General features: G+C 46.1%; 1 protein-coding gene across 5 annotated transcripts in view; it reads left to right on the plus strand.

Annotated features, from left to right (window-relative positions):
* Window positions 1-24,575, plus strand: part of FCHSD2 (FCH and double SH3 domains 2) — a 194,113-nt gene that overhangs the window by 101,634 nt on the left and 67,904 nt on the right. For all 5 annotated transcript variants that reach the window (XM_051608683.1, XM_051608685.1, XM_051608682.1 and 2 more), the window contains exons 6-8: window positions 4,596-4,729; window positions 6,826-6,880; window positions 7,337-7,465. In XM_051608683.1, the coding sequence (XP_051464643.1) occupies window positions 4,596-4,729; window positions 6,826-6,880; window positions 7,337-7,465 (318 nt within the window). The remainder of the gene's footprint in view (window positions 1-4,595; window positions 4,730-6,825; window positions 6,881-7,336; window positions 7,466-24,575) is intronic.

Here is a 24,575-nt window from a genome sequence, read left to right on the forward strand (position 1 = left end):
TCTGGGCAGCCTGTTCCAGTGCTCTGTCACTCTTACAGTAAAAAAATTTTTCCTGATATTCATCTTAAACCTCCTATGCTCCAACTTGTATCCATTACTCCTTGTCCTATCACTGGTCATCACCGAAAAAAGCTTAACTCCATCTTCTTGACACTCACCCTTTACATATTTGTAAACATTGATGAGGTCACCCCTCAGTCTCCTTTTCTCCAAACTAAAGAGACCCAGCTCCCTCAACCTTTCCTCATAAGGGAGATGTTCCACTCCCTTAATCATCTCTGTGGCTCTGCGCTGGACTCTTTCAAGCAGTTCCCTGTCCTTCTTGAACTGAGGGGCCCAGAACTGGACACAATATTCCAGATGTGGCCTCACCAAGGCAGAATAGAGGGGGAGGAGAACCTCTCTTGACCTACTAACCACACCCTTTCTAATACACCCCAGGATGCCATTGGCCTTCTTAGCCACAAGGGCACACTGCTGGCTCATGGTCATCCTCCTGTCTACCAGGACCCCCAGATCCCTTTCTCCTACACTGCTCTCCAGCAGGTCAGCCCCCAACCTGTACTGGTGCATGGCGTTTTTCTTCCCCAAATGCAAAACTCTACACTTGCTCTTGTTAAACTTCATCAGGTTTTTCCCCGCCCAAGTCTCCAGCCTGTCTAAGTCTCTCTGAATGGCAGCACAGCCTTCTGCTGTGTCAGCCACTCCTCCCAGCTTGGTGTCATCAGCAAACTTGCTGAGGGTACATTCTGTGCCCTCATCCAGGTCGTTGATGAAGATATTGAACAACACCGGTCCCAGTACCGACCCCTGAGGGACTCCACTAGTCACAGGCCTCCAACTAGATTCTGCCCCATTGACTACAACTCTCTGACTTCTTCCTTTCAACCAGTTCTTGATCCACCTCACTGCCTGATCATCAAACCCATACTTGATCAACTTATCTACAAGGATGCTGTGGGAGACAGTGTCAAATGCTTTACTGAAATCAAGATAGACCACATCTACCGCTCTACCATCATCTATCCACCTAGTAATTTCCTCATAGAAGGCTATGAGGTTAGTCAAACATGACTTACCCTTGGTAAAACCATGTTGACTGCTCTTGATGACCCCCATCTCCTTGATATGTCTAGAGATAGTGCCAAGGACAAGTTGTTCCATTACCTTTCCAGGGATGGAGGTGAGGCTGACCGGTCTATAGTTACCTGGGTCCTCCTTCTTGCCCTTCTTGTAGACTGGAGTGACGTTTGCTATCCTCCAGTCCTCAGGCACCTCTCCAGTTACCCATGACTTACCGAAGATGATGGAGAGTGGACTAGCAATGACCTCCGCCAGCTCCCTCAGCACCCTTGGATGATCTGTATTAGGAGACTGGGAGACAAATAGGATGAAATCAGCCTCCGTGGAGGTAGAGCAACAAGAACCATCTCTGTCAGCTCTCTGGATCACGGAATCATAGACTGGTGAAGGTTAGAAGGGACCTTAAAGACCATCTAGTTCCAACTCCCCTGCCATGAGCAGGGACACCTCCCACCAGCCCAGGCTGCACAAGCCCCATCCAACCTGCCCTTGAACACCTCCAGGGAGGGGGCAGCCACAGCTTCCCTGGGCAACCTGTTCCAGTGCCTCAGCTGAAACAGCTTTTTAGGTACAACCAGTATCTGCACAACCCCAGACCCTTCCATGGCCTCCAGTCTCCTGGCAATTTTTGATTTTTTAGAGATGCAAAAGCAAGGTTACATTTTATGCTTTTAGAAGGATTGTGTTAACAACTGGGTTTATTTGACTGTTGAATGTTTTGATGCTGCAGGCTGGAGACTTCAGGGATCAAAATAGCAATGGATGTAGCAAGAACCCACTCCTTTTGAAATGATTGCTGGTTTCTGTCAGCTGTCCAATAGAGACAGATTTTTCTACCTTTCCTTTTTCTCTCATACACTCAGAGGTCTCCAGAAAACCCAACCCTTCTCTCTGCCACTCCCCAAACCACCCACCACCAAGCTTATCTTCTGGAGCCCATTGCTTTCTCGGTCTGCACACATCAAGTACTGGTTTGAGAGTGAAGTTATATGAACTTTTGTGTGCTTTATAGCCAGAAGGAAAGCAGAGTTGTGTGGTGAGAAAACAAGCAATTTTGTGTTGTCTGAAACAAAAAGTTTCTTCTTTACAAGTGGCTGGATATTCTTTTTAAGAGCTGTTGAATGCTGTGGCATTAATGTCACGTTGTTGGATTCCATCACCTTACGAGTCTTGCAGTGCTTGTCAAGGGGATTACATGCATTAATAATTAGTGTAATGAGAACTTCAGGTATTTAGGAGGGGTGGTCAGTAAGAGGACAATGTGTGGCACCTCAAATGGGAGAAGCTGGGTGTATGATAATGATGTGGAAAGAGGTGGGATATTGGGTCTGGTCTTTGAAGGACAGAAAGGCAGATTGAAAGGCAAATTGGTTTCCTTAAGCTTGCTTGAGGCTCTGCCTCTGAGTGTTGCCTGGAGCCTTCACTGACCACATCTAGTCTGTCATATCTGTAATTAAATAGAAATGCATTGAGTTATCACTTGTACTTAACCTAATTTGGGTAAAAGAAAATCTTTACAAATCTCTTGGAAAGACAATATCATTCTAGACATTGATAATTCACTTTTATGTTGTTAAGTAGAACCTTTCTGCTCAACGTAGATCCTGTCCCAGAGATATTTTTTTTGGAAGCTGATTGGATGTTTGGAGAATTGGTGAACATATCAGTAATTGTGGGTTAACCATGGTCAGCAGTTGAGCCTCATGCAGCTGCTCTCTCACTCCCCTCGAGTGGGATGGAGGAGAGAATTGGAAGGGTAAAAGTGCAGGAGTTTGGGGTTAGACAAAACCATAGAATCACAAACTGGTTTGGGTTGGAAGGGACCTGAAAGATCGTCCAGTCCTACCCCTGAATGGGCAGGGACACCTCCCACCAGCCCAGGCTGCTCCAAGCCCCATCCAACCTGCCCTTCAACACTGCCAGGGATGGGGCAGCCACAGCTTCTCTAGATAACCTGTTCCAGTGTCTCACCACCCTCAAAGGGGGGCACAGCTTATTAGGTAAAGCAAAATAGGGAATAAATTCACTCCTTCCCATGGGCAGGCAGGTGTTCACCCATCTCCAGGAAACCAGGGATCCATCAGGTGTTACAGTGACTTGGGAGTGTAATTACCAGTATAGTCATTTTTCTACTCTTGCTTTGAATATTATTTTTGGACATTAAAATGTATGTTGTGAGGCTGCTTGGGTCATATGGAAAACAAATTGAATTATTTTAGTAGTTATTGATATAATTAATGGTTGGAGTTAATGATCTTAAAGGTCTTTTCCAACCCAAAGGATTCTATGATTCTATTTTCAGTCCTTGAGTAGCTTTGATCATAGAATCACAGAATCACAGGGGTTGGAAGGGACCTCTGAAGATCATCAAGTCCAACCCCTCTGCTGCAGCAGGAACACCCAGGGCTTGCTATGCATTTTAAACCTTTCAGTTTTCTTTGTGACTGACACTGATTTTTGAGATAACCCCATTGGTTGGAAAGCTCTCAAGATAGTTTTAGGAAAAATGAGTTATTAAAATAATGTTTATCAGCCTGTTCTTGTTTCCCTTGTGTCTTACATGGTAACTTTTCTCTTGTGTTTTAAACTTTGGAGAAGGAAAACCTAATCATATTGTTACTCACCTCCAGTAGATTTCCTTGGGATTTTTCCCAGCTGTATTTGAGCTCTTTCAGCTAATTAATTACCTTGCCCAAAACTTTTGGAAATTTTATGTTTCATTTGTAAGTTAGCACACAGAATCACCAAGGCTGGAAAAGACCTCTGAGATAATCAAGTCCAACCTATGACCTGACACCACCACATCTCCAGACCATGGCACTAAGTGCCACGTCCAACCTGTCCTTGAACACCCCCAGGGATGGTGACTCCACCACTTCCCTGGGCAGCCCATCCCAATGTCTGGTCTAATCTTAATCATCAAATTTGAATAAACAGCAGCAGAAAGAAATACAGTTTTATATTCTGATCAGCTTTAAAAGAAAAGCATGAACTGTTGACCAGGAGTGACTTGGAGACCACATTGTTCTTAGAATCCTAGAATGCCAGGTTGGAAGGGACCTCAAGGACCATCTGGTCCAACCTTTCCAGGCACTACTCCAGTTGATCTGAGGTGGCTCAGCACCCTGTCAAGCTGAGGCTTCAAACTGCCCAATGTGGGGGAATCCACCACTTCCCTTGGGAGACTGTTCCAATGTTGGACTGTCCTGATGGGGAAACATTTCCCTCTTGTGTCCAATGGGAATCTCCCCAGGAGCAACTTGTGCCCAGGACCCCTTGTCTTCTCCATGGGACTCCTTGGAAACAGGGAGTCTCCATCTTCTTGGCAGCCACCCTTTAAGGACTGGAACATGGTAATGAAGTCTCCCCTGAGCCTTCTCTTCTCATCTGTTCTAAATGTTCTCTGATTTTATATAAAACATAATAAAGAGGAGTGAAATTACGATGATCCTATTACTTGGTTGCAAAAAACCCTCTTATTAATGTTTTGTTTCCTGACTGCTTCTTTTCAGTGCGTGGACCAGTTGACAAGGATCCAAGCTGAACTACAAGAGACAGTAAAAGATTTAGCTAAAGGCAAAAAGAAATATTTTGAGACTGAACAGATGGCTCAAGCAGTGCGGGAGAAAGCTGATATTGAGGCCAAGTATGTTTTTATAATAGCATATGTATAAATAATTGCCTGTGTATAAAGCAGATTTGTCCTTGTATTAGTTTTTACACTTAATATTATTTTAGGAAGATAATTGCTTGCAATGAGCTTGTGTCAATTGTTTTTTTTGCTTATTATGTACATTTTTGTGGCCATTTCAAACATGCTTTAAGGTGATAGTCAAGTTCAACTCATTTAGGCTGGTTTCTTTACAAGGGGAGTTAAACTGTTGCAATTTGACCTTTTCAGAGGTTATATTGGAGGCTGCTTCCTTTTCTCTGCACAGATCTCAGTTTGGTATCAATCCATTTGGAGGGGGATGGGATGGGGCCCTGTTTTCCATTTCTGAAGACAAATTTTGGAGGCTTTAGGTTTTTATGCTCCTTGACAACCTAAAGAGGTTGATTTCCTTCCTTTCAGGAAAGGAAGTAGATCACATGATTTGGATTTTGGCCTGCCCTGTGGGAAGTTGCATCACCTTTTTTTTTTTTTTCCCCCAAATTTATTTACTTTTTTATGTTTAGAAATTACTCAGAATTGTTCTCAGAGGATGAAAAGAACTTATGGTTTCATTAGAGAACTTTTCTGGTCTTTTATTTCAGGGTTGGATGATGAAAAGAACTTTAATAAGATTATCTGTAATCACCTGAAGAATCATAGTATCATAAAATGTTAGTGGTTGGAAGGGACCTCTAGAGATCATCAGCTCCAACCCCCCTGCCTGAGCAGGGTCATCTACAGTAGATCCCATAGGAATATGTCCAGTTGGGTTTGAATGTCTCCAGAGAAGGAGACTCCACAGCCTGTCTGGGCAGCCTGTCCCAGGGCTCTGTCACCCTCACAGGAAAGAAGTTCTTCCTTGTGTTGAGGTGGAACTCCCTATGTTCTACCGTATACCCATTGTTCCTGGTCCTGGGCACCACCAGGAAGAGAGTGGCCCCTTCCTCTTGACACCCACCCCTCAGACATTTATAGACATTAATATTAAATTTAATTTTAGTTTCTTATTTCGTTTTTAAAACACCATCTTTCAAACAGCCAATAAGGTCCTTCACTAATTCCTCTTTCAGAAACCCAAATGTGAAATTTGGTCCAATTCTGCTTTTAAAAATACGTGTGTGTACATGGATACTCCTCCAGCTTCCTGGAATATAATTAGCAATTTTGCATTAATATTCCTTCAGATGACCAGTAGTTCAAATTTGTAGCACTTTGTCTCTGGAGAGCTGCCTCAAAATCCATCAAACACCAAAATAACTTGAACTGCAGCTGTCACCCAGTTTCCCTTTCATGATGTATTTATATATTGTTCCCAAATCAGGAGAAGCTCTGCAGAAGATTTCAGACTGTGCAGAAGATGCTATTGATGGAGCTCAGCATTCTTTGGAATATTTCTCTTGATCCTTAAGCTTTACTTAAAACTGTACAAGTAAAAATTTATAGAATCATAGAATGGTGAAGGTTGGAAGGGACCTTAAAGATCATCAGGTTCCAGCCCCCCTGCCATGAGCAGGGACACCTCCCACCAGCTCAGGCTGCACAAGCCCCATCCAACCTGCCCTTGAACACCTCCAGGGAGGGGGCAGCCACAGCCTCCCTGGGCAACCTGTTCAGTGCCTTCCTGCCCTCATGGGGAAGAATTTCTTCCTGATGTCTGACCTCAATCTCCCCTCTTCCAGTTTTGATCCATTCCCCCTTCTCCCATCCCTCCCTGCCCTTGTCCCAAGCCCCTCCCCAGCTTTCCTGGAGCCCCTTCAGGCCCTGGAAGGTGCTCTCAGGTCTCCCTGGAGCCTTCTCTTCTCCAGGCTCAACATCCCAACTCTCCCAGCCTGGCTCCAGAGCAGAGCTGCTCCAGCCCTCCCAGCATCTCCATGGCCCTTCTCTGGCCCCTCTCCAACAGCTCCATGTCTCTCCTGTGCTGAGGGCTCCAGAGCTGGACAAAACACTCCAGGGGGTCTCAGCAGAGCAGAGTAGAGGGGACAATCCCCTCCCTGGCCCTGCTGGCCACACTTCTTTTCCTGCAATTTAGACATAAAAAGTTTTGTAGAATGGTCCAATACATTAATCTCTTCTTTTAATTTTTATTTTAGGTCCAAACTTAGTCTTTTCCAGTCCAGAATAAGCCTGCAGAAGGCAAGTGTAAAGGTGAGTATTAAAAAAACCCTTCAGGTTTCTTACAATGGTGCTTTGCATCTCATTTCATGAGGTGGATGAGTCTGGAATGTAGAGGTGATTGACACGTTGGAAGGTATGTTGTTAGAATAAGGGATGAGATAAGAGCACTCCTGATGCAGTCAGTGCAGAATTACTTATGGCCAAATTTACAAGGCGTTTTTTTTTCCAGTGGAAATTTGCCAGGAAATTTTTTCGAGGAATTTTTTAGTCATTATAACTGTTGTCAAAGACCAGATGCTAAAAGTACAACTGAATGACAAAAAAGATACATTTGAAATCCCGTGGCATTAACAAATCTGTTAAGCTATTAATCCCTCAAAGTTTTGACTGTATTAATACCTACATATACATGTTAATTCATTATTAATCCATATTTGGTCATTTTACATCTCCTGAGCACCTTTTAACTTCCATTTCTTGTTGTAGTTAAAAGCACGACGGTCCGAGTGCAATTCCAAGGCAATCCATGCAAGGAATGATTATCTGCTCACTTTGGCAGCTGCTAATGCCCACCAAGATCGTTATTATCAAACAGACTTAGTAAACATTATGAAGGTAAGGAAGTTTAATTTGTGTAGGGGAGTTGGGAAGGGTGAAAATGTGGGATGCAGAAGGAGTCAAGGACAAGATCTGGGGTTGTTTTCGGACTGCAGTGTTGAATTTTCAGTGTGCTGAAGTAGATGAGAGCACAGAGCAGTAGTTAGATCCTCCAGAACTATGCCCAGCTGTCAGGGTGCAAAGCTAAGCAGTCCCCTTTACTTTTTAATTCACTTATTTTTCCTGGAAAGCACCCTCAGGTGAAGGAATCAAGTTTGTGAAACCAAAACCTGCTGACCCTAAAGAAGCTGGAGATTGTTTTCAGTTCCTTTTTTAAATTTTATTTAGTTTTAGTTGTTTTTTTTTTAATCCAATTCTCTGATCAGAACATTTCTTTATGTGATGATTAATGAAAATGTAATCCTGAAATCTTGGTTTCAAGCTATGAATTTTAGAAACCAGCAAATCTTCTCACACAGGGCAGCTGCCCAAGTTTAGGCAAGAGTAGGTACTTGAACTCACTGGAAATGACATACTTTAAAAGTTCAAATATGGTTGCTCATAGGGGTTTTTTTTAATATCATCCTAGGGTTACTTGAATGTTCACTGTTCCCATGTCTCAGGATTCAGTAGTTACAGATAAATTTTAAAATCAACTATTTAAAGCTAATTCACACTTGATGAGGTTGCATTTTGTAGACTGACATTTTCAAAGCTGGTTTGAATTCGCTATCTAGAAACTGTTTCCAGGTGAGAGAATCAGACATAGTAACTCAGAAGACTGTACTTTCCATTTAAAATTGCTTTATTGAGGAGCTACCACTGTATTATAACTCCCTGTGTTATCAACCTGGCCTTGCATATGGGGGGGAAGGGGAAATATCGATATGAAAAGCAGATAAAGTTAAAAAATGAGAGCACCAAACGAGGCCTCCAAGGGATTCTTGTATGCCATTCCATTCTATCTTGACCAAGTTCACCACTCCTAGAGTAAACTGCTAGTGCTTCCTAGAGTAAATCCCAGCCTGTGTTATAAATTCATTGCTGTGCTGTGTGTCTGACTTCCTGAAAGGTTAATCTGATCTGGTATCTCAGGGGAAATGCAGGGCTGATAGTCCTGGTGGCAGCAGCCCTGGCTTGGCTCTGTGTGTGTGTGTGTGGTTGTGCTTTTCCATTATGAAACATGAATAGTTGTGCTGACTAAATGCTCAGTACATGGAAGTGATTATAAAGTAGGAATTTCCTTATAATACTGGAGATAAAATTATTAATGGATGCTTACTCGCGTGCTTGGCTGTCATCAGCTCCTGCTCTTACTTGGAAGTAATTCTAGAAGTGAATTAAATATTCTCCCCCCCAAAAAAAACAACCCCAAAAAGGACATTAAAAAATGAGCAAAAAACCCAGGTAAATGGTGACAGGCTCTGGTGGGTTGTGGCTGCTCTTGTCTCAGGGCATGGTAACATAACCCCTGCCCAGGGATTCTGCTTTCCTCTCCATGTCTGGCTACATTTTCTCTGTGTTACAAACTAAGCTCGTAGTGAGCTGGGCAGGATCTTCATCCCTTAAGAGTTTCCATAAACATTTCCACCTTTTGCATGATGGGGGCTTTCTGTGCTCTGAGCTTAGAAACCTGTGGGTACCCCAGGAATGTGGGGTTTATCGGTCTTGCAATAAAATAGCAAACTAAAAACTGATGGATCAGTTTTGAAAGACTGAGAAATACAATGAGGGAAAAGGAAGTTGTGTTGGTGCTGTTCCTCTGCACGTGGGCTGTTGTCTGTAGATGGGCAGTGGGCACAGGGTCCAGCTGCTGAACTTGCTGCTGATCTATGGTGGTTTCTTTACCCAGTTACTGGGCTCCTTCTTATCCAGTATATTTGTGAGACACAGCCCCCTACCCCACCCCTCCCGTGCAGGGCTGGGTACAGTTCTGGAGCCTGCTAACACAAGAAGGACATGGAGCTGTTGGAGAGAGTCCAGAGGAGGCCACGGAGGTGATGGGAAGGCTGGAGCAGCTCTGCTCTGGAGCCAGGCTGGGAGAGTTGGGGTGTTGAGCCTGGAGAAGAGAAGGCTCCAGGGAGAGCTGAGAGCACCTTCCAGTGCCTGAAGGGGCTCCAGGAAAGCTGGGGAGGGGCTTGGGACAAGGGCAGGGAGGGATGGGAGCAGGGGGAAGGGTTTCCAGCTGGCAGAGGGAGCTGGAGCTGAGATGTGAGGGAGAAATTCTGGGCTGTGAGGGTGGGGAGAGCCTGGCCCGGGTTGCCCAGAGAAGCTGTGGCTGCCCCATCCCTGGCAGTGTTGAAGGGCAGGTTGGATGGGGCTTGGAGCAGCCTGGGCTGCTGGGAGGTGTCCCTGCCCATGGCAGGGGGTTGGAACTAGATGATCTTCCAGGTCTCTTCCAACCCAAACCAGTCTGGGATTCTCTGATTCTTTCCTTGAACTTGTTTGGAAGCTTTTTTCAAAGTGAAGCTGTTTTTGATATGGAACCTTTCTGTGCAGCCTATTCTTCTACATAAATAACTGTGGTTTACTGAAAATTTAAGTTGCAAGTCCTTTCATTGAGCCAAATTCCTTTGGAAGGAAAGAATACCATTTAGGGTTCTTTTTTTCTGCAACTCTCAGGTATTTATAGTAGTTGAATCTCCTCTCCTGGTAAACAACTGGGTTCTTAATTAAGAACTGTAAATTTGGATTTTTTGGACTCTTCTTGGTGATAAAAAAATATGTGGGAGCACACCCATGTGTCCTTGCAGCAGGGTCATTCTCTGCAGCAAGGGAGAGGATGAGTCAAAGGCAAAGTCTCAAATGGAAATGGCAACTGAAGGCATTTTAGAAGAAGTGGGGGAAACCCTCAGGTAGATCAAGTGCAGTGTCTCACTGGGCTCCAGCTGTGTCCCTCCAACAGCTCGAATGTGATATCAAATATGAAACTGCTTAAATACAAGCAACAGTGTGAAATGTGGTGCTAAAACCTCCATGTCAACACAGAGCAAAAAAGGTGTGTCCCAACCTTTGAGAAGGGCTCCAGGAAGAGAGGTGAAAAAATCTGACTTCCCTACCAAGCAGCCTGATAAAGCCAGCACAGTGATGAATGGAATGGTTTGGGTTGGTAGAGACCTTAAAAAAGGATCATCCAGTCCCACTCCTGCCATGAGCAGGGACACCTCCCAGCAGCCCAGGCTGCTCCAAGCCCCATCCAACCTGCCCTTCAACACTGCCAGGGATGGGGCAGCCACAGCTTCCCTGGGCAACCTGGGCCAGGCTCTCCCCACCCTCACAGCCCAGAATTTCTCCCTCACATCTCAGCTCCAGCTCCCTCTGCCAGCTGGAAACCCTTCCCCCTGCTCCCAGCCCTCCCTGCCCTTGTCCCAAGCCCCTCCCCAGCTTTCCTGGAGCCTCTTCAGGCACTGGAAGGTGCTCTCAGGTCTCCCTGGAGCCTTCTCTTCTCCAGGCTCAACACCCCAACTCTCCCAGCCTGGCTCCAGAGCAGAGCTGCTCCAGCCCTCCCATCATCTCCGTGGCCTCCTCTGGCCTCTCACCAACAGCTCCATGTTTTTTTTGTGTTGAAGACTCCAGAAATGGACACATTACTCTAGGTAGGGTCTCACCAGAGCAGAGTAGAGGGGCAGGATCACCTCCCTTGACCTGCTGGCCATGTTTCTTTTGATGCAGCCCAGGACACACTTGGCTTTCTGGTCTGCAGGTACACATGGCCAGCTCATGTTGAGCTTCTGTCAGTTCACAGGGTGATAGATATGAAACGATGGAAGCAATCAACCTGATTTTTTTGAGGAGGGAAAGCATCCTTCAAAAAGAGATCCTGAAAGAGTCAATGAGCCTGTGGATAAAGGTGATTCACCTGATTTAATGTCTTGAATTTGCCAGGAGCTCGCAGCAAACTTCCCACTCAGTCTCTGCTTACGTAAAAGAACAACGTTGCTGCAGGTTGGGCAGTGAGGGTTTTCTCAGAGATTAAAAACTGATGAAGAGATACAGAAGATGTGGGATTAAAGTAAATACTTGGGGTTTATAACAGAAGGAGGTTTGCTGGCAAAGTCCTGGTTTCTCTTACTTATCTCCTCCTTCTGAAATACATGTGGGAACCATGTTGAAAGTACTGAGAAAATGATTATTTTATTTATAATAGTGGTTTAATGTAAACAAAATGGAGAAGGACCTGAAGAGAGAGGTGATGATTTGAAAGTGAAGCAGTATAAGCAAATGTTAAGCTTAAGAGCCAGAGGTGTAGAAAGATCTTGACAAGTTTGGATGAGCGGGAAAGAAAATAGCACACGAAGTAGATGTTAAAAGGAGAAAAGCAGTCAACTAGGAGAGTTGCTCTGGAGCCCTCAGCACAGGAGAGACATGGAGCTGTTGGAGAGGGGCCAGAGAAGGGCCATGGAGATGCTGGGAGGGCTGGAGCAGCTCTGCTCTGGAGACAGGCTGGGAGAGTTGGGGTGTTGAGCCTGGAGAAGAGAAGGCTCCAGGGAGACCTGAGAGCACCTTCCAGTGCCTGAAGGGGCTCCAGAAAAGCTGGGGAGGGGCTTTTCACCAGAGAGGGCAGTGACAGGACAAGGGGTGATGGTTTTAAACTGAAAGAGGGGAGATTGAGGTCAGACATCAGGAAGAAATTCTTCCCCATGAGGGCAGGAAGGCACTGGAACAGGCTGCCCAGGGAGGTTGTGGCTGCCCCCTCCCTGGAGGTGTTGAAGGGCAGGTTGGATGAGGCTTGTGCAGCCTGGGCTGGTGGGAGGTGTCCCTGCCCATGCAGGGGGGTTGGAACCTGGTGATCTGTCAGGTGCCTTCCAACCTTCACCATTCTAGGATTCTATGAAAATTGGTGCCTGCAGAAAGAAGCTCTCTCAGCAGTGATCACCATTTATGAAAGAGATACTAGGACTGGAAAATGGCGTGAAGGATAAAGAATTGGAGATTTTCTCTATTAAATGTTTCTAATGCTTCCTGTAGGTAACATCCCTGGGAAGGGAGGAGGTATTTTGAAAGGGCAATAAAACCCTTTCTGGGCAGCAGGGTTCTTGTTTTAATAGGGTGAGTGGCTTTCAGGGTGTTCCATGCTGTGATACAGTTGTAGTGTTCAATTTGAACACGTTCCTTTATGTGTAGAGATTATAATTCTAAAGATGTGCCTTTTATTTTAATATCAATAAGTCCTTCATTCCATAGGGATGGCCACCAGAAAGTACAACTCCATTTTGCTGCCCATGAGCTGATACACCTTCTCCTGTCTGAGCTCTGTAGAGCTGTTCACGTTTCTAAATCAGATCAAATTTCTCCTGAAACTCTTCAGATTTTATCTGTCTTGCAGCACGTTTGGAGTTACTGCCTTTTTGCAGGTACTCAGCTTCTTTTCTTGGTTCTCTCTCCACTGAGACTCTTGGGCAGAATTCAGCATTCATGAAAAAAAAAACACTTTCCATGCCAGCTGCCCCAGTTGAAAGCAAACTGGAAGATGACTTGAGTTGGGATTGTTGGGTGGAATCAGCAGCATCTCAGACATCATAGGACTGACTTAGTTTTTTAGTGCCTACCATTTCAGGATGACTTCTGCAAATGAGTGTTTGTCTCTGCTCTGTAGACCAGGTGAGATTCCTGCAACCATCCATGCAGTGAGATAAGACTCTAGTACCAGTTTCATTGGTTTGGTTGCAATCAGGTGTGTTACCTCAGGGCACCTCTTTTTGTATGTGGCAGAGATGTACCTTTTAGATTATTTTCAGGCTGGTTTTTCAGAGGTACTCAGTAACCTGTAGATAAATCCGAAAGAATACTTCAGAATGTTGATTATTTAATATAGAATCATAGAAGAGATGCATAATATAAAAGTGTATATAATAATACAGTAACCCTCAGACTTGAAAAACAAATTATCCCACCTCCCTTGCCTTCAAAATCTCCCTACTCCTCAGTTTAAATATCAGTTTTACAACAGGGGCATTAGAATTAATGTGGAAAGTGGAAAAAAAGTAATTTTGTTCTGTGTTTAAAGAGAAATCTTATATCTCCTTTGCTACAACAGTTGTTTTAAATGGCATGAAGTGTCTCTGCTCATGGCAGGGGGGTTGGAACCTGATGATTTTGGAGGTCCCTTCCAACTTTCACCATTCTGTGACTCTGGTTCTATAATGTGGTGGCTGCTTGGTACTGCTCCCTTGGAGTCCATCAGGATGGATTTACCTGGAGATTTGAAGCTTTCTATGCTTTTCCAGTTGATAAAAATCTGAAAGATGGTGAAAACTTTAGAAATTCAAAAAGCCATGAAGACATTTCAGCTGATACTTGGCTGTAGTGCCGTGCAAGAAAGTAAAGCTTGTGCTTATTTGCAAAGATTTCAGAGCTTGTTTCTGTTTGCAGCCACCATAAACAATCCCTTTGTAGGTTTTAGCTTTAATTAGATTGTTGTTTCGAGGATGAGAATTGTTCTGTGTGGGTTTTGTTGGTGAGAGAGTTGTTGGTCTCTGGCTTGTTTGAAGCTGTGGTTGGCTTGGCTGGAACACCAGCAGAGTCTGGCCATGAAATGCTGCCTGCTGCTGGCTTTGGGTTTTGGTTGCAGTGCAGCCCCCTCTGAAACCAACACTTTGGACCATCTGTATGTGGAGACAGGGCTCACTTTCCTAGAAAGTTTTAATAACTTTGACATCACCTGGTAGACCTTGAGAAATAGTGGGTTAAAATAAACCAGGATGAGGGGAAATGGTTTCAAACTGGAGAATGGGAGACTTAGGTGAGATATTAGGAAGAAATTCTGGGCTGTGAGGGTGGGGAGAGCCTGGCCCAGGTTGCCCAGGGAAGCTGTGGCTGCCCCATCCCTGGCAGTGTTGAAGGGCAGGTTGGATGGGGCTTGGAGCAGCCTGGGCTGCTGGGAGGTGTCCCTGCCCATGCAGGGGGGTTGGAACTAGATGATCTTTAAGGTCCCTTCCAACCCAAACCGTTCTGTGATTTTGTGACATTTGGTCCAAAGGTGGCAATTTCTGTGACTTTATTTAAAGTCTTTCATGGGTTTTTCACCAAGTTGCAATTCTGAAGTTGTGCCTTCAGTTTTATAGGGCCCAGCTGTCAAGATCTCTTGCTACACACATCCTTTGACTCCTGATTAGTGAAGAAGGCAAACCAGTGAAGTTTGCTGTAGGATGTGTACATCAAAGGGTGGTTGTTGTATCCTGAGGAAGTTGAACTGAATGCACAGAGGGAGTGTTAATGCATAACTTGGCTTGTCAATAACCTGGACGATAACATGTTCATCAGTGATTTTTTATCAATAAAATCACAGAATCCCAGAATCTCAGGGGTTGGAAGGGATCTGGAAAGATCACCCAGCCCAACCCCCCTGCCAGAGCAGGGGCACCCAGAGCACATCACACAGGAACGTGTCCAGGAGGGTTGGAATGTCTCCAGAGAAGGAGACTCCACAGCCTCTCTGGGCAGCCTGTCCCAGGGCTCTGTCACTCTCACAGGAAAGAAGTTCTTCCTGATATTCCCATGGAACCTCCTGTGCTCCAGTTTGCACCCATTGCCCCTTGTCCTGTCACTGGACATCACTGAACAAAGCCTGGCTCCATCCTCCTGACACTGCCCTGAACGTGTCTGTAACCATGGGTGAGGTCGCCCCTCAGTCTCCTCTTCTCCAAGCTCAAGAGACCCAGCTCCCTCAGCCTTTCCTCATCAGGGAGATGTTCCACTCCCTCCAGCATCTCTGTGGCTCTGCCCTGGGCTCTCTCCAGCAGTTCCCTGTCCTTGAACTGAGGGGCCCAGAACTGGACACAATATCCCAGATGCAGCCTCACCAAGGCAGAACAGAGGGGGAGGAGAACCTCTCTTGCCCTACTAACCACCCCCTTTCTAACCCACCCCAGGATCCATTGGCCTTCTTGGCCACAAGGGCACATTGCTGGCTCATGGTCATCCTCCTGTCCACCAGGACCCCCAGGTCCCTTTCTCCTACTGTGCTCTCCAGCAGGTCAGCCCCCAACCTGTACTGGTCCATGGGCTTGTTCCTCCCAGATGCAAGACTCTGCACTTGCCCTTGTTGAATTTCATCAAGTTTCTCCCCGCGCAACTCTCCAGCCTATAGAAATCCATACCATCATGAAGAAAAAGGAGAGGTGGTGACTTTTTTGCAGTAACAGGGTTGGTTTGTGCTGGCACAAGGTGTTTGTGAAACTGTTGTCAGGGAAATGTCATGTGTGTTGGGCTGGCGACATCTGAGATTGCTGTGTGGTCAGAAGGAGCCAATGTTGATTTTGTTCCTTGTATCTGACTCAGAAATGCTGCTGTTGTACCACCCTGTGGCAAACGAATCACAAATGTACCTCGTGTCCTTATTTAGTTTTCTGGAACAGGCAACAAATCACCTTTTTCATTAGCAGGATTCCTGCTGACATGCAACTGGCAGTAGTTTAGAATATGTTGCTTTCCTTTGCTAAGGTTTATGGAAAGAAAAAATGATGCACTTGGCTGTGCTGGTAACTCTGAAAGCCATCACAAACCAAATAGTACATGGGAAGCAAAACCATTCTGGGTGTCACTTTAGGAAAAAATGGAATCCTGTTGCTTTTATCTGGATCTGGTCTTAATGTCCAGAATTTACACCTGGATGTAACAAAGTTGTGCCACAGACCTGGCCTCTGCATTCTTTGCCACTTTCCTGACAAGCTGCTTAGGAGCAGTTGCCATCACCTGATGGCTGAGTTGTCTGTCTGCTGCTCAGGCTTCTGAAACTGAGGTCAGAAGGAAGTGTAAGATGGTAGCTGGAGTAAAGTCAGGGTTGTTTTGATACCTGTCTTGTAAAAAACTTTAATTTTTTTACTGCTGTAATCCTCATTCCTCTCTCAGTTCCTCTGAATATGAATCTATAAAGGAGCTTACAATGAGGAAATGTTCATCTAAAAAAAAGGAGTCACGAACATTTAAAATAATTCTTGGGTTGTTTTTAGTAGAAAGGGGGAAGTGAAGCTTCAATTGATTTCAAATTCAGGACTTTTAGAGATGACATGAGTGTCAGCTCAGCAGTTTATTCCATTTCAGCCTGTGGCAGGTGGGTGCACGTGTGTGCATGAGAGTCACAGGGCTCAGAACTGTCTTGTTTGAGCTTCACATGAACCAAGGTCTTGGACACTCTAAAATTTCTTTTTTTGTTTCTCTGATATGTTTTCAAAATCTTTTGCTCTCCAGGATTTCCTTGTAACGCTTGTATTTCAGTTTTCAAATCTATACAGTTGTGTCTGTAGCTGAACAACCTTTAAGGGAATAATAATAAAAGAAACCCAAAAAACCAAAAGGAATCACAGAATGGTCCGAGAGGGAAGGGACCTCTGGAGACCATCTAGTCCCACTCCCCTGCTAAAGCAGGATCACCCAGAGCACATCACCCAGGGCTGCATCCAGGGGCTGGAATATCTGCAGAGAAGGGGACTCCACACCCTCCCTGGGCAGCCTGTCCCAGGGCTCTGTCACCCTCACAGGCAAGAAGTTTTCCCTCATCTTTCAGGGGCACTTCCCATGTTCCAGCTTGTGCCCGTTGCCCCTCGTCCTGTCCCTGGGCACTGCTGAGCAGAGTCTGGCTCCATCCTCCTGCACCCACCCTGAGATACTGCCAGGCATTCAGAAGGTCTCCCCTCAGCCTTCTCTTCTCCAGGCTGAGCAGTCCCAGCTCTCCCAGCCTTTCCTCATCAGGGAGATGGTCCAACCCCCCAGGTCATCTTTGTTGCCCTCCCCTGGACTCTCTCCAGCAGTTCCCTGTCTCTCTTGAACTGGGGAGCCCAGAACTGGTCCCAGTTCTCCAGCTGTGGCCTCCCCAGGGCAGAGCAGAGGGGCACAATGACCTCTCTCCACCTGCTGGCCACACTCTTCCTCATGCAGCCCAGGATTCCACTGGCCCTCTTGGCCACAAGGTTCCATGGCTGGCTTATGGATCATGTACTATCTTCCAGGACTCCTAGATCCTTCTCCTGGGAACTATTTTCCAGCAGATCCACCCCTAACCTGTATTGGTGCCTGAGGTTCTTCCTCCCCAGGTGCAGGACCCTACCCTTGCCCTTGTTGAACCTCATGAAGTTCTTCTCTGCCCAAGTCAAAAAACCCCACGAACTCGCAGTCAGCTGTGGGGAACTGCTTACAGACAGTGATGCATTTTTTTATGAACAATTACAAATTCTTGATAAGGCAGCAGACAGTAGCACCAGGTATTTCTAAATAAAACACTCTGCTTTTTTAAAAAAAATATGTATTTCATATCATGCCTAGTGGGGTCTTTGGTGTATGAGGTCTGTGTTAGAGGAACAGTGTCAACAGCCAGTGGGCTTTGCTATATTTTTGTCCCTGTGCTTTCAGTAAGATTTTGTTGATTGTAGTATCAGTCATCTTTTCTGTGTCTTCTGTACTTTCCAGTTTGCTTGCCAGGAGGAAGTGCAGTTGTATAACTTGGCTCTTGTTCTTGCTCAGAGTTCTCTGGTGATATGGCAGGTTTCAATACAGAGTTCATGTTCTGTAATGTCCCTGGAGCAGATGTTCACCCATGCAGGGGGGATGACACCAAGGCATGTTGCAGCGTGGGGGTTTTTTTAATATGATAGACCAGTTTTTAAAATTCCAGGGAACCTTTGCCATTTTCACATCTTTGCCTGTTTTTGAGCCCTGACTGAAAGGGTTCTGAGAGAGGAAGAGACCTGTCTGGCTTCTGAGGAATGAGCTGACAGTCCTGAGCATCAACGTGGTTGAGCCATGGCAAGGGAACAGCAAGAGTGAGTAGCATCTGGAGCATGTGGTGAAGAAGGAGAGGCTGAGAAAACTGGGTTTGTTCAGCCTAAGAAAAGACAAGGAGATCTCAAAAGCCTTGATGATCTACAGCTACTAGTGGGGACTGTAGGGAGAAGACTTGAGCCAGGCTTTTTGTTTCTTTGAAGCTGGGAGGCAGACAAATTGAAACCCAGGAAATGCTGGTTAAACGTAAGGAGAAGTTTTGCCTTGAAGGTGGTAAAACAGAATCAGGGGCTCAGGGAGGGCAGGAATGTCATAGCTTGGAGACATTCAGGACTTGACTGGACACAGCCTTGAGCAACCAGGTCTGTTTGGCCATTCTCTGAGCAGAGGTTGAATCAATTGGCCCCTTTCAACCCAACTTATTCTGTGTTTCTGTGAAAGAACATTTCCTGCTTGGGAACCCCTGACTGCCAGTTTCCAGGGTTGGTTTTTTTTCTGCCATACACTGGCATGAACCAACAGTGCTAGAAAATCCATGTTTTTAATGAACTCTTTTCACTTTACTAGCATTGTTGGGAGTTTCTGTGAAGCTGACAGCTGAGCTGACGTGTTCACAGCACAGTCATCCAGCAGTTTTACCCAGCACTTTTAATGTTCATTTAAAGCAAATATAAATACAGACCTGACTTGCACAGATGAGACTCAGCTCAACCTGCCAGTGTTTATAAAAGTGACCCAGGTTTGAGGACTTGGGTGGTTTGTAGTCAATAATTTGATTTAAGCCCAAAAGTTAAATAGGATGCAGATGACAAACTGTTCTTTCCTCTGATGAGTCTATTTGAGTTGGAAAGTAAGTTGACATGTTAGCTGAAGGTCTTAAATTGTCTCAGCAATATTCATAGAATCAAACAATCATAGGATCATAGAATCAGAGAATGGTGAAGGTTGGAAAGGACCTTCAAGATCATCAGGTTCCAACCCCCCTGCCATGAGCAGGGACACCTCCCACCAGCCCAGGCTGCACAAGCCTCATCCAACCTGCCCTTCAACACCTCCAGGGAGGGGGCAGCCACAACCTCCCTGGGCAACCTGTTCCAGTGCCTTCCTGCCCTCATGGGGAAGAATTTCTTCCTGATGTCTGACCTGAATCTCCCCTGTTACAGTTTAAACCCATCACCCCTTGTCCTGTCACTGCCCTCTGTGGTGAAAAACCTCTCCCCAGCTTTCCTGGAGCCCCTTCAGGCCCTGGAAGGTGCTCTCAGGTCTCCCTGGAGCCTTCTCTTCTCCAGGCTGAACACCCCAACTCTCTTGCTGGTCAAATGTTATCCTAGCAGTGGGTCACCACTGTGTATCCTGTACAAATAAAAGGTTCACATTTGCATCAGTTCATCTTCCTGTGGACTCTAGAACAAGCAGAACTCATGGTATAACTGTAAGAAAAAATCATTTGACATACATGTTATTGTTTTAGTCTTTTCATAATGATTTAGAAGCACCCAGGGAATGACTTTTCTGAAAGGGAGGTTCTTTGCTAACTGAAAAAAAAGTAGCATGAGGATAAAATAATTGTGAAGTCACTAGAGGTTGCTGTTTTATTCTATAGGTCTTTTACTAATTCAGTACTAGCTATTCCTTTAAGATCCTGTGTAAGTCCCTTTAAAATTGAGGGGGAATTTATGCAAGTGGAAGAACTATTGTTTCACTTCCCGTTCTTGTCAGCTGCAAGCCACAAGGATTTTGTAATTAGAATTAAGGCAGCCATGGATTGTTTTATCTGCAGTATCAGGTGGGCACAGCAGCTTTCCTTCACAGGTGTTGCTCTCTCATGTTCATTCCTATGAATGGAGGGTGAGTGAAGGGAGGCAGTTGCCCAACCCATGATGTGAGCAGCACAGAAGATGCTCATTGTGGCCTTCACAGCAGCTGATACCACATGTGTTTCCCTTCCAGGGACATCACTCTGAGTGCACATAAAACCTTGGGGAAATTAATTCCTTTAATAAGGCCCTGTTTGTAGTGTGATTAAGCATCCACAGAAATTGTTGAATAATTAATATAGGACTGTGCTTTCATGGTCAGGCTTTCTCTTAAATGCTCATATATCACACTTCCCTGTAGACAGAGCCACGCAGATGATGGGAGGGCTGGAGCAGCTCTGCTCTGGAGCCAGGCTGGGAGAGTTGGGGTGTTGAGCCTGGAGAAGAGAAGGCTCCAGGGAGACCTGAGAGCACCTTCCAGGGCCTGAAGGGGCTCCAGGAAAGCTGGGGAGGGGCTTGGGACAAGGGCAGGGAGGGCTGGGAGCAGGGGGAAGGGTTTCCAGCTGGCAGAGGGAGCTGGAGCTGAGATGTGAGGGAGAAATTCTGTGCTGTGAGGGTGGGGAGAGCCTGGCCCAGGTTGCCCAGAGAAGCTGTGGCTGCCCCATCCCTGGCAGTGTTGAAGGGCAGGTTGGATGGGGCTTGGAGCAGCCTGGGCTGCTGGGAGGTGTCCCTGCCCATGCAAGGGGATTAGAACTACATGATCTTCCAGGTGTCTTCCAACCCAAACCGTTCTGTGATTCTATGATACCCAAGTGCTACTTAAGAGAATTTCAGCTCCTTCCTAGTTGATTGAATATGGGCTAAGTACAGTTTTGAGCATCTGTGGTGAAGTCTAATATTTTCAATTTCAAATCCATCACTCACACCCTGACAGGTCCCATTATTGATCACACAGACTTTCCAGGCCAACTCGAGACAAAGGAGTGGGGCTGAATCACAACTATTCCTGTTGGACAGAAACTGAGTGATGGTCACATTCCCTGCTGACTGTCAGCTCTATCTCACCTCGTGTTTTAACCACAAGTCAATTCCCTGTTTCAGCATTTGATCCAAAAAAAAGCTGATTATTTCCAGGGGACTAAGTATTTATTCTTCCACGGGTGGGGAGGGAATAGTGTAAAGACAGATCACAGCAAAGCCTGGTCTAGAAATCTGGGCAACTTAATTATCTTAAAACAACAGTCATTTTTCATGGGATAATAAACTATTTCTTGATAATGCTTCTGACTTGTCAGCGAGTTTTCCCCTGGCATTTTGACAGAAATAACTTGAGAAAAGGGTTGATTGCAAAAGGGTTGATTTTACAGATGCTCATGAAAGGTATTTCCTGTGTAGGAGATTATGTAGAAGTTGTCATGGATTTGTTTATATGGGAATGAGAACAGGAGGCTGGTATCATTGGTGCAGTGAGTGGGAGCAACATGGGGAGGAATAAAGAGAAATAAACTCCAGAGAAACATTCTCAGGAGACATAGTCTCCAGAAGGGAGAGCCACCCTCCAGGATGACCTGGACAGGCTGGAGGAGTGGGCCAGGAGGAGCCTCATGGAGCTCAACAGGGAGAAGTGTGAGCTGGGAACATGTAACCCAGGAGTGCAGTTCAGATCCACCTGGCTGGAGAGCAGCCCTGTGGAAAGGAACCTGGGGTCTTGGTGGAGAACAGGCTCACCATGAGTGACCAGTGGGCTGCAGGGCAAAGAAACCATCGGGTGCTGGGCTGCATCACCAAGGGCATCACCAGCAGAGATCAAGAAGTCATCATCCTGCTCTACTCAGCACTGGTCAGACCACACCTGGAGTATTGCCTTCAGTTTTGGTCCCTGCTCTACAAAAGGATGGGACAGGGTGGAGAGGGTCCAGAGCAGGGCCACGAGGATGATCAGAGGACTGGGGGACCTGCCAGATGAAGAGAGGCTGAGAACACTGGGCTTGTTCAGCCTGGAGAAGAGAAGGCTTCAGGGAGACCTTATCACCATGTTCCAGTCCTTAAAGTGGGGCTGCCAAGAAGATGGAGACTCCCTGATTACAAGGAGTCCCATGGAAAAGACAAGGGGTCCTGGGCACAAGTTGCTCCTGGGGAGATTCCCATTGGACACAAGAGGTAGATGTTTCCCCATGAGGACAGTCCAACATTGGAACAGTCTCCCAAGGGAAGTGGTGGATTCTCCCACATTGGGCAGCTTGAAGCCTCAGCTTGCCAGGGTGCTGAGCCACCTCAGATCAACTGGAGCAGTGCCTGGAAAGGTTGGACCAGATGGTCCTTGAGGTCCCTTCCAACCTGGCATTCTGGGATCCAATAAATGCCATGCAGTAGGAGAAGAAAAACTATTGGAAAGCCAAAAAAATTCCAAATCACTGCTAGGAAGAGAGCAGAAGAAAAGCAGTGGAAGGGTTAAGATCAGGAAGCAGATACTTAACAGGAATCTGGGCAGTCATGTTGGGAAATCTAGTTTAAGGACTTAACAGAAAACTTTAATTATTTTTATTATTTTTTTTTTTATTTTTGGCTTTTAAAGATTTTATGTAGAAACCGTTGAGGATTTGGATCAGGCTTCAGTATTTTTTCTGTCAAATGTCATAAACCTACCCATTTTCAACAGGAAATGAAAGTTGACCCTCTTGCTTCAAAGCTGCCCTGTAATACAATAAGAGCAGTTCCTGAAATCCTTGGCTGTGCCAGGGAACAACCTCCTGCCCTGGGAGCTCTGTAGCTGGTGAGAAGAAGTGACCAAAATCAGGAAGCACCTGGGGTGCTCTGGTCAGAAGGCAGATGGGGCTACATTGAAAAGTTTTTAACTAGAAACATGCAGCATTCCTGTTTTAGAAGTCATGGAGACAGCCACCCCAAATAGATCCTTCATGGAGTTTTGATTGGTTGGGATTTTTGGTTTTAGCAGCTCCGGATTCATGTGAAGAATTGAAGACACCAGGCAACAGACACTTTTGTTCCTCAGCATTTTTATCCGCTGTTGCTTTTAACCACCCAATGTTTCCTTGAGTTACCTGGAATTTACACATATTTATAGTGGGACTGTGCAAAAAGCTGGTGAACTGGTTTTAAAACTAAATGTGTGGGTGGAAGTTTTAATAGAGTTGAAGAATGGTTTGGGTCAGAAGGGACCTTGAAGATCACCCAGCCCAACCCCCCTGCCAGAGCAGGGTCACCCAGAGCACATCACACAGGAACGTGTCCAGGAGGGTTGGAATGTCTCCAGAGAAGGAGACTCCACAGCCTCTCTGGGCAGCCTGGCCCAGGGCTCTGTCACTCTCACAGGAAAGAAGTTCTTCCTGATATTCCCATGGAACCTCCTGTGCTCCAGTTTGCACCCATTGCCCCTTGTCCTGTCACTGGACATCACTGAACAAAGCCTGGCTCCATCCTCCTGACACTGCCCTGAACGTGTCTGTAACCATGGGTGAGGTCGCCCCTCAGTCTCCTCTTCTCCAAGCTCAAGAGACCCAGCTCCCTCAGCCTTTCCTCATCAGGGAGATGTTCCGCTCCCTCCATCATCTCTGTGGCTCTGCCCTGGACTCTCTCCAGCAGTTCCCTGTCTTTCCTGAACTGAGGGGCCCAGAACTGGACACAATATTCCAGATGCAGCCTCACCAAGGCAGAACAGAGGGGGAGGAGAACCTCCCTTGACCTACTAACCACCCCCTTCCTAATGCACGCCAGGAGGCCACTGGCTTTCTTGGCCACAAGGGCACATTGCTGGCTCATGGTTTTTAAAAAGATTTGAGCAGTATTATGGAGTGCTGAAATAATTTTTAGAAGGAGCTTAGTTTAATGCAGTTATGTTCATCAAATGATGTTCTGAGTGTAAAATATATTTAGGTGTTTCCAATCAGGCCACACTGAGGAAGTGCTTTAATTAAAAAATCATTGGACCCCATTGGATCCCATTTTGTTCCTTTTTCTGATGATTAGCATCATAGAATCATAGAATGGTTAGTGTTGGAATGACCTTAAAGATCCTCAGGTTCCAACCCCCCTGCACGGGCAGGGACACCTCCCAGCAGCCCAGGCTGCTCCAAGCCCCATCCAACCTGCCCTTCAACACTGCCAGGGATGGGGCAGCCACAGCTTCCCTGGGCAACCTGGGCCAGGCTCTCCCCACCCTCACAGCCCAGAATTTCTCCCTCACATCTCAGCTCCAGCTCCCTCTGCCAGCTGGAAACCCTTCCCCCTGCTCCCAGCCCTCCCTGCCCTTGTCCCAAGCCCCTCCCCAGCTTTCCTGGAGCCCCTTCAGGCCCTGGAAGGTGCTCTCAGGTCTCCCTGGAGCCTTCTCTTCTCCGAGCTGATTTTTGTCACTATCATCTATCAAATAGTAGAAGCTCATAAAATATTCTCAGTTTCTGGAGAAAATGGAACAAGCAGTGACCCCATCAGTGCTTGTTGAGCAATATGGGTTGTCATGGTGCAGTTTTGTGTCAGGCTTTGTTGGGGGGAGCTTGGGAGGAATCTGCTGAAAACCTTTCGCAAGGTTTTTAATTACAGACTTCAGACTGAAATTATTTTTCTCCTCACTCCCTGGTGCTGAGAAGGAGTGCATGCAGGAAGAGTGAGCAGGATTCCCCTGGGAATAAAAGAGCATG

Source organism: Apus apus, chromosome 1 (genome assembly GCF_020740795.1).
Source record: "Apus apus isolate bApuApu2 chromosome 1, bApuApu2.pri.cur, whole genome shotgun sequence".
Classification (NCBI taxonomy): Eukaryota; Metazoa; Chordata; class Aves; order Apodiformes; family Apodidae; genus Apus; species Apus apus.